This window comes from Triticum aestivum, chromosome 6D, assembly GCF_018294505.1.
Source record: "Triticum aestivum cultivar Chinese Spring chromosome 6D, IWGSC CS RefSeq v2.1, whole genome shotgun sequence".
NCBI lineage: Eukaryota > Viridiplantae > Streptophyta > Magnoliopsida > Poales > Poaceae > Triticum > Triticum aestivum.
In genome coordinates this window covers 495056913-495067035 of record NC_057811.1, presented here as the reverse complement: position 1 = coordinate 495067035, position 10123 = coordinate 495056913, and the positions used below count along the sequence as shown (strand labels likewise).

The 10123-nt window shown below is 44.9% G+C and overlaps 1 protein-coding gene across 1 annotated transcript; it reads left to right on the top strand.

Annotated features, from left to right (window-relative positions):
* The first annotated feature begins 1663 nt into the window (after nt 1-1663).
* On the top strand, nt 1664-6118 carry LOC123146286 (LRR receptor-like serine/threonine-protein kinase EFR). The gene is made up of 7 exons (XM_044565910.1): nt 1664-1812; nt 1881-2015; nt 3133-3263; nt 3310-4628; nt 5100-5631; nt 5735-5764; nt 5874-6118. The coding sequence occupies exons 1-7, from the start codon at nt 1664-1666 to the stop codon at nt 6116-6118; spliced, it is 2541 nt and encodes an 846-aa protein (XP_044421845.1).
* Nucleotides 6119-10123: the final 4005 nt, after the last annotated feature.

Genomic DNA, 10123 nt, shown 5'->3' with positions numbered 1-10123 from the left:
AGCCACAAGGACGGTTACAATAGGCAGGGACGTCAAGATAACGTACATCCTCTTCTCTTTCACTACTATGGTCGAGTTATTGCCAGTCTTGACGCCCATTGCCTTGGGATTAGTCTTTGCGTGTATTCCTCGCGTAAAATTCTTCTACGAGTATGCCAGCGGATGGCATGATCGACATGGTTTCGCAGTACGACCTCATGTCGTTTTATGTTGGCAAGAAGAAACCCACCTTCCTGATGAAGATTGCTTAATTTCTTTGAATGTTTAAGGCAGGGAGTGCATGAGCATGTTTTGGTATGTAAGGCAGGTGGCTGCAGCCCGCGAGATTACAGAGCTGGTTCAACGGCACATAGAAGAAGAAGAAGGATGGAAGACGTTCATAACTGACTGATGCTGTCACATGCATATAAAAAAAGGTTTGGCAACTTCTTTAGAACAGGTTCAGCCACCAAAAGTGTGACATTGGAGAGGAGTTGTGGGATAGCTTGGAGGTGGCATTCGACGTCAAGAGTATCCTTCTTTGGCACATGGCCACAAACCTGATCTGCTTTTACCGGCCTGTCCGAAGTCAAAGCCATCTTACAAAACGCAGCATGCATGCCCTCGCAAAAAAAAAAGAAAAGAAAAAACGCAGCATGCATGGAGTCATACATTTACATGGGGATGGAGACCTTGGTAGACAGGCTCCAAAACTCCGAGTCTCCAGCACAAAGAGAGATCATTCTTGTCGCCAATGCGCCAATAGCATCTCCGTCCAGCAGCGGACTCAGCCGCCAAACTTCAACTTGAGGTATCCTTAATTACCTTAGCCCGGTGTGAGTGTGACTTCATTCCGCTGTGTGTTTTTTCGTTTCATTTCCTTCTCCAACCAGATGTTATTTTGTATTCATCCTATGATCATTAATTATATTATGCTACAATGAACTTTTCTTTCGACCAAAAAATTGTGTGTATGTACGTATGCTGTAAGCGAATTTGATTCCCCTGTAGCTTCTTCAGCTACCACCAGTTCCAGTTCCAGTTCCAGGTGTTCTTGTCTTGTTGAGCTTTGTCAATGTGTGTTGGTGTGTGTTCCAGCAGATGAAACACTGAAATTGGCAATTCAGATTTATGTACGTATGTATGTAGGGTGTTGTTTTCACAATTCCATCAGAAGGAGGTCAGGCAGGCATTTTGGGTCCATTTTGTTTGTGGCATCAGTCAAACTGTTGGACCTAAAAAAAGAAAGAAAGAATGGATTTAGTTGTGATTCCCGTTGGTACTCTCTAGATGTACTAGATGGGTTTCACTCGAGCTAACAAGCACTACCGGAATCGGCCAGATTGAGTGCCACACACTCCACAAACAGGGCATATTGCCTAGTGTTGTCCATAAACATTCGATAAAGAACACACTCTGGCTGATTCAGCGGTTCAAGTCGACTTGGCACGGAAGCTCGCATTTTCCTAAATTTATTCCAGACTTTTCGCCGATATTCATTCAATTGGGGATGATGTTCCCATCGACTAAGAGGTGCCCGTAATGACTTCATCTATCTTAAGATTTGGCCGGCTCAGTCTCTCGGAGGTCTAGTAATCATTGCGTATAAATCGATGAGCGTCCACGATCATCATGTTATTTGACACTCTTTCGTCACCCTCGGGTTTGTCGCACTGGAGTGGGGATGGGTGGACGACGCATCACCGAAAAGCGTGACGTGTACAGCTTCGGCATACTCCTCCAGATCGTCGAGCACGGTAACAACTTCCATGGCGACCCTGATGCCGCATCAGAGGGAAGCCAACGGTGGTTCCCCGTGGTCGCATGGACCAGGTATGAGGCCGGCGATCTGATGGAGCTGGTGGGGCCAGGCCAATAGTCTGCCATGACCCACGTTGCAGGGAGCTGGTGCAGAGGATGTGCAAGGTGGCATTCTGGTGTGCGCAACAGCGGCCATCGGCGAGGCCACCCATGAGCTCGATGGTGAAGATGCTGGAGGGCGAGACGGAGATCGCTCCGCCGCGCAACCTATTCCAGTATGTGGCGAGTGATGTAAAGACGGCATCAACGGCTTCAACAAATGTCACATCGTTTTGACGGTTGCCGGTGTCTTCATTATTACTCCTTCCGTTCCGATTTAAAGGGCTTATTCCAAAAATTAGAAATTTCATATTTATAAGGCTCATTGTCTTGGGAATATGCAAATATAGCTATGTATCTGTCAAATTTTGGTTCTCGGTGTAGAATGAAGCAATGGATGAAAGAGTGAGAGGGACATATGCATGTAACACTAATATCTTGTCTAGCACTCACTTAATTAGGTCCTTCTTGGTTGATGTGATTTGTAAGATAAATCTAAAAAACCGGAAAGGAGGTAGTACCACAGAAGAGAAGAAACGGAAGGCAAACCCTCCATATGGTCCTTTTACTCTGCTCTTGTGTACACTCTTTAACTTTTGAAGAAGTGACTTTCGTGAGCCTTCCTTCCTTTCCTAGACGTGCTCTGTTTTAATTCATCAGTGAGAAGGAATATCATATGGACGGTGTACATCACAACACATCACATCACGGACTGTTCCAAGCAAACCAGCACCATAGATATAATCCAATCAATCTGTAGCCGCACAAGACTTGGCTAGAGTCTTCTTGCTATACCAGACAGCTACGTGTGTGTGTGTATATATATATATATATATATATATATATATATATATATATATATATATATTACATCAACCAGCAGCCGCACAAATATATATACATACACGCTGATGAAACACAAAGTTTCTTCAATACATCTGAACAAATCAAGAAAAACGACCACCTTCTTCCTTGGCAAACCACAAGCTCTTCGTGCTCCGCCTTCCTTCGATCGACCCACAGACTGTAAGCTACTATCGTCTATTGTTCAAGCTAGCTTTTCTTCATTTCCTTAATTTTATCTCTCCTGGTTTAACAATATCTATCTAGCTAGTACTGGATTATTCAGATCAGATAGTAAACTAATTAGTTGCATGCAAATTGTGATCTTAATTCATCTTAAAGAAAGAATTACTCCACAATTATTACCAAGGAAAGTGCTTGCAGTAGCCTCAAGTTTTACCATGAAGGTTAGGCGCTCTTGGTTGTCTTTGCAAATGTTGACACCTACAGCTCCTTGTACGGAAATGAGACAGACCGGTTGTCGCTGCTTGAGTTCAGGAAGGCAACTCTCGACCCACTGCAGGCCCTCGTGTCCTGGAACGACAGCATCCACTTCGCTTGCAAATCTCTTGACTGGGATGGTGTTGTTTGTCAAACAAAAAAAATCCTCGGCTCTTTACCTTGAAGATCAAGGTTTAGTTGGAAAAATCTCCCCTTCGCTTGCAAATCTAACGCTCCTCAAAGATCTATTCCTAGACTCAGATAACTTCACAGGGAAGATCCCTCCATCTCTTGGACACTTGCATCGCCTGCAACGCCTCGTGTTGAGTAATAACACACTACAAGGATTCATACCTAGTTTTGCAAACTGTTCCAATCTCAGGGATCTATTTCTAAATCGCAATAATCTAGTAGGGCAAATTCCTATGGATTTACCTCTCAACCTTGCATTTCTGGACCTTCAATTTAATGAACTTACTGGAATCGTTCCGGATTACCTTGGCAATATGACAACACTATTAGTAATTCACTGTGTCTATAATAATATACAAGGCAACATCCCCAATGGCTTTGCAACGCTGCCCAGCCTACAATACATAAACATGGCTAAAAATAAGTTGGTGGGTAGGTTTCCACAAGCCATCTGGAATATTTCTACTCTTGATTCTCTTTGCCTTTCTTATAATTATCTTACTGGAGAGGTGACATCCAATCTCGGTAAACATCTACCTAATCTTAAGGAACTCGTTTTATCCGGTAACTTGTTTCAAGGGCATATACCCCTTTCATTGATAAATGCTTCCAAGCTCTCCCTCATTGATATATCAAACAATAATTTCACTGGGGTAGTTCCTAGCTCCATCGGCAAACTAACCAAATTGTATAAGTTAAATTTGGAGGACAATAAACTCGAAGCACATAGTGATCAAGACTGGGAGTTTATGTATAGCTTAGCCAATTGCTCAGAACTACAAATATTTTCGATCACTTCCAATCGTCTAGAAGGCCACTTACCAGCTTCATTAGGTAACCTTTCGAATCAGCTTCAAGTTCTATACCTGGGAGGAAATAAATTATCATGGAGTTTTCCCTCCGGCATACAAAATCTTGCCAACCTGACTAGATTAGGATTGTCATGCAATCAATTTACAGGTGGGATTCCTGAATGGCTTGGAAGTATCAAGAAGTTACAAACAATAGGTTTACATCACAATGACTTTACAGGGTTTCTTCCAATATCTCTTTCGAATTTATCTTTACTAGGGAACCTCTTTCTCAACTCCAATAAGTTTGGTGGTCTCATACCCCCAGGCCTAGGAAACCTCCAAATGCTTCAACAATTAAACATTTCCGACAACAATCTTCATGGTAGGGTGCCAAAGGAGATCTTTAGAATTCCGACAATATTAGCAGTTGATCTATCTTTCAACAACCTTGATGGACATCTTCCTACCGAGATTGGCAATTCCAGGCAGCTTGCATATTTTTCACTTTCAACAAATAAGGTATCCGGAGATATTCCGAACGCTTTGGGTAATTGTGAAAGCTTGGAAGCCATCTATTTGGATTCATATATTTAGCGGTAGCATCCCCACTTCAGTAGGCAACCTTCACAGCCTAAGTTTTGTCAATTTTCTAACAATAACTTGAATGGGTCGATACCAACCTCTCTCGGCAACCTGAAATATCTTGAGCAACTAGACTTGTCATTTAACCAACTAGAGGGGGAGGTCCCAACAGAAGGAATCTTCAAGAATGTAACAAATATGCGAATTGATGGAGATCATGGGCTTTGTGGTGGGGTTTTTGAGTTACACCTACTGCCATGCCCTGTTATGCCTTCAAAGCCAACCAATCACAAGGCCTTCGTTGTACTCGAAGTAGTGACCCATGTGGTCATTATAGTCTCGGTTGCTATGGTCATACTTGTTTTATTGTCCTTGGGGGGGGGGGGGGGGGGGGGGGGGGGAGAACAGAAGAGGAAATCTTTATTGTTGCCATCATTTGGTAGACAATTTCCCAAAGTGTCTTTCAATGATATTACTAGAGCAACACAGGGGTTCGCAACATCCAGCATAATTGGAAGAGGGAGATATGGTTCTGTTTATCAAGGAAAATTATTTCAAGATGGAAGTGATGTTGCCATAAAAGTCTTCAGCCTAGAGACAAGGGGGTCACAGAAGAGCTTCATCGCAGAATGTAACGCCTTAAGAAATGTGTGCCACCGTAATCTCGTCCCTATCTTAACTGCATGCTCAAGCATTGATTCTAACGGGAATGATTTCAAAGCTCTAGTGTATGAGTTCATGCCTGGAGGGGACTTACATAGACTACTATACTCAACTCAAGACGATGAGGGCTCTTCAGACCGGAGATATGTTATTACATTGGCTCAAAGGCTAAGCATTGTGGTGGACGTAGCAGATGCATTGGAGTACCTACACCACAACAATCAAAGAACAATTGTTCATTGCGATATGAAGCCTAGCAACATTCTATCGGATGACAGTATGACAGCTCATGTTGGAGATTTCGGCCTTTGCAAGGTTTAAAGTTCACACAGTAGTATCATCACGTGGCGGATCATACTCGACTTCTTCTACCTTTGCAGTAAAGGGCACAATTGGATATGTTGCTCCAGGTAATAATGTTGAGATTTTCATATCCTCCTGTTTAAGTTGAGAATGATTTCTGCCTGTATATACTAACATGGGATTAACCTATATATTCTTGCATGTGAACTAGTACAGAATGTGCAACAGGCGCTCATGTTTCGACTGCTAGCAACGTCTATAGCTTTGGAATCGTTCTACTTGAAATATTCTTGCGTAAGAGGCCGACTGATGATATGTTCAAGGATGGACTGGACATTGCAAAATTCGTCGAGGTGCACTATTCTTCCAAAGTATCACAGATTGTTGACCCTGAGTTACTACAAGATGAAGCGGAGTTTCCCAACGGAAGTCCATTAGCCATGAAGAGGCAAAGGACTTGAACTGTTTAATTTCAGTGCTAAACATTGGACTTTGCTGCACCAAGGTGTCCCCGAACGAGCGCCCCAACATGCAGGAAGTGGCTGCAAGCACTAGTAGAAAAAGGTTCATTTGTCCCGGTTCATAAGGCTCATTTGTCCCGGTTCCCGAACCGGGACTAAACTGTCGGTACTAATGCCCGGTACTATTAGTCCCGGTTCTTATACGAACCGGGACAGATGGGCCTCCACGTGGCCTCTGCGGCTTGCCCAGGCAGGGGGGCCTTTTGTCCCGGTTGGCGCATCAGCAGTTCAGGAGCTGAGGTTTTTGTTTTTTTAGGGGGGGGGGGGGGGGGGGGTTTGGGAGTTTTGTAGGGTTAATTTAGGGGTTTCATATATTGTGTTAGCTAGCTAACAGAGAGAAGTGTCCTTTCTTATATCCGTGCTTGGTCGACGCTATGTACTATTCGTATAGAGAGAGGACTCGACATGCTAGCTAGTAAGCAAATGAAGGAAACCATTAAGTACAGAAGATCGTCATGAACATATACATATGAGAGAAGTGATTGACCTCTCCTTCTCCGAGAGATTGGTCGAACAACAAGTTTTCGTATATCTATCCGACGATTACAATATAATCCCCTAGCATATGAACTCAAGTTCCACATAGTATTCTCCGGCTTTATTTATGACGTGGTCAAGAAAGAATCCCGCCAATTCCTCTTGAATTGCTTTTATGCGATCTTGTGGTAGGGGTTCATTCCGCATCTCCCACGTCTAATTTGAAGAAGGGAGTCAATACATATATATGAATGAAACTCAACACAAATGATGGTAATAAAATGAAATTATGAATATTATTGCTTACGCACTTCAAATTGTCTTTTAGTGTAGCCCCGCTTAGTCTTGCACATCGCATTGTAAATGAACTCGCAAACATAGTATCCACAGTAATCATTTCCGGCTTCCTGCCACAAGCACTTTACGAGAAATAGAGGTCAATCAAACTGATAATGAAGCATTATAAATGGCATTGATGAAAGTAGCTAGAATAAACGGGAGATGCGCGGAAGTATAGCTAGCTAGTAGTACTTACTTTCGGGTGTGTCCATCGCAGCTTCTTCGGCAGTCCCGGAACTTCTACGGTGAACCTTTTCCAACACCTGGAAGACAAAGAAAATAATTATTACTTGATATCAGGAAATGAACAAAGTTGCCGATATGATACGATAATGATCGATTGAACTTACTTCTCGAGCAGTTTAGTCATGTCCGCATACTCCTTGGGATCTTTTCGTCTCGAGTCTAAGACGGTTACTAGTCCCTGCTCAAGCTTGATCTCTAGGAGAATATAGTGGAACATGCGCACGCATGCATAACTCATCGATTACTTTACTATAACCTCAAGTAATAAGGGAAACCCAATATGCACAAGACAGTAACACTCACTTGAAGTTGTAAGGAAAGAGTATTTTATCTTTGTTTTGATTTATTATCAACGATCGTAGCAAGTTGGCCTCGGTTTCTTTGGGCTGCCATTCAAGGTAGAATTGGTCTATGAGATTTGTGTTAATGAACCCAATATCATAGATTTCTGCTTTTCTGCATTCGACGATCTTCAATCATAGTGAGGATAATTATATATACATGCAATGAAAGAGCTGAGCTATATATAGAGACTTAATGACAGAAGTAGTACTTACAGACAGTAGCAAGTGACCGTTAATTTATCGAGGGCCTTTTGATTGAAAAACTGGAAGAACTCCTCAAATGGAATAGACAATGTATCAGTTCCAACGAGGTCGTGCTCCTCTTTAATTCCCAGTGTCAAAGTATCCTTCCCAGACTCTCTGCAGGTTTTCATGTACCAATTATGGAATCTTCGCATCATCATTGTTAGAGCAGTTTCATCTTTGACGAGAGGCTTCCCGTACTGGTATTTGTGTTCGTCCACCTCCATGAAATCATAATGTGCATCGTCGGGTTCGTAATCTCCAAGATTGGTACCGGGCAAAATCCTCGGATCATTAGGGACGATATCGCTAGACACCTTGAGCGGGGGGAACGATTGGTTCGCTTGTTCGCCGAGCTGGGCAATTTGTTTCCCAGCTCGTCGTTCTGCTAACCTTTGATCACTGCAAGTACTTCCCGACCACGAAGCTTCGATAAATGACCTTTCAATAATGCGCTCATAGTTGTTTTTTGACGGAGACGGTGGTGGTTTCTTCGGGCAATCGATAGTGCGCTTTGCTTTCACCGGATCTACCTTCTCCTCCGAAGGTGGATGTTTTTTAGCTCTTGTTGTTTCAAAGAAGTCCCTCACTTGGGCTTCACAGATCTCTGTGTTTTCCTTTTGGGTCATCTCGTATGGTAACTTCTTAGGAGGCTTCAGAGATGGCCGAATCTGCCATGCCTCCCGCCTCTGGCTGTACTGCTAGACGCCGGAGCAGACGGAGCGGCTGCGGCTGTCTTCTTTCCTTGCTTACGAGGCGGAGAAGAAGGAGTACAACGCGCTGGAGCAGCCGGAGCGGCGGCAGCTCTCTTCCGCCCTTGCTAAGGAGACGGAGGAGGAGGTGGGCTGGTTGGACGCGCCGGAGAAGGAAGCGGAGTGCCCTTATCACTCGCCGGAGGAGGAGGCAGAGTGCCCTGATCACTCGCCGGAGGAGGAGGCGGAGGAGGAGGCGGAGTGCCCTGACTCGCTGGAGGAGGAGGAGGCGGCGGAGGCGTCCAGTTCAGAAGGTTGATGATATCCTTCCGCCATGGGCATGGAGTCTTCAGAGCAGAACCCAGCCGAGTCTCCCCTTCACTGGTAGGGTGGTCGAGCTCGAGGTCCTCAAATCCCTCCATTATTTCATCCACCATCACAGCAGCATATCCTTTTGGAATCGGCCGGCAGTGGAAAGTTGCGCCGGGTTGAGGAGGTGCAACAGAGCCAACAGCTGCCTTGACTTTTAATTTATGCCATTGCGTCATGAGGTGGCAATGTTGAGACCCCGTGATAGCATCCACGGGATAGCTAGCAGGAGTCGTGAAGACAGCCTCCTGAAGCAGCTCGGTGGAAGCCACGCTGCTTTTTTGCTGAGATGGCGGGGTAGCTTCGGGGGTATCTTCGAGAGGTCGCTTGCCTACTTGTTCCTCTAGCGCTTGTACCCTATCGTGCAGCTTCTGCAGTTGGGTCAGCTCCACTTTCCTCTTCCTCTCTCGGCGTTTGTAACCGCCTGCGTCGGGAAACCCAGCCTTCCACGAAACGGAGCCTGGCATGCCTCGTGTCCGTCCAGGGTGCTCAGGATTCTCGAGGGCATGTGTGAGCTCATCATTCTCTCTGTTGGGAATGAACGTCCCTTCCTGCGCTGCATTGATAAACTTCTGAAGCTTCTTGACGGGTGTTTCAAGTTGCTCGTTCGTCCAAACGCACCTCCCTGTTTCAGGGTCCAAGGTTCCCCCAACCCCGAAGAACCAAGTCCTTGAACGGTCTGGCCAGTTCAATGTCTGTGGTACGACCCCTTTAGCAAGCAGGTCATTCTCAGCCTTGTCCCACAACGGTCGAGCTTTGAGGTAGCCACCTGAGCCCATGCGATGGTGAAGCTCCTTCTTTGCAACATTTTTCTTGTTTGTCGCTGACATCTTACTCTTCTCCGAATTTTTGTGGGCGACAAATGCGGCCCAGTGATCTCTGATCTTCTCAAATTGGCCGGTGAATTCTGGAGTCTTGTCATTTTCGACAAACGTTGATTTCAGCTCATTCTTCCACCTCCTGAATAGATCAGCCATTTTCTTAAGAGCATAAGCCTTGATCAATGGCTCTTTAACTGGCTTCTCCGGATCCTCCTCTGGCGGTAGGGTGAAATTTGCCTTCAGCGCGGTCCAAAGATCAGCTTTCTACCTATCGTTGTCATAAGACACCTCAGAGTCTTCGTTCTTAGGCTTAAACCATTGCTCGATGCTGATCGGGATCATGTCCCTAACAAGAACCCCGCACTGAGCAGAAATTGCTTGCTTGGTCTAGAGGGGTTCAATCGATTGGCCATC

What these genes read in the sequence shown, in the direction of transcription:
- LOC123146286 (XM_044565910.1), top strand. Translation starts at nt 1,664, where the DNA reads ATGGGTGGACGACGCATCACCGAAAAGCGTGACGTGTACAGCTTCGGC. An exon ending in CAAATCTCTTGACTGGGATG is followed by an intron (nt 3,264 to 3,309) that starts GTGTTGTTTGTC and finishes TTTACCTTGAAG; the next exon opens with ATCAAGGTTTAGTTGGAAAA. An exon ending in TTTCACTTTCAACAAATAAG is followed by an intron (nt 4,629 to 5,099) that starts GTATCCGGAGAT and finishes GGGGGAGAACAG; the next exon opens with AAGAGGAAATCTTTATTGTT.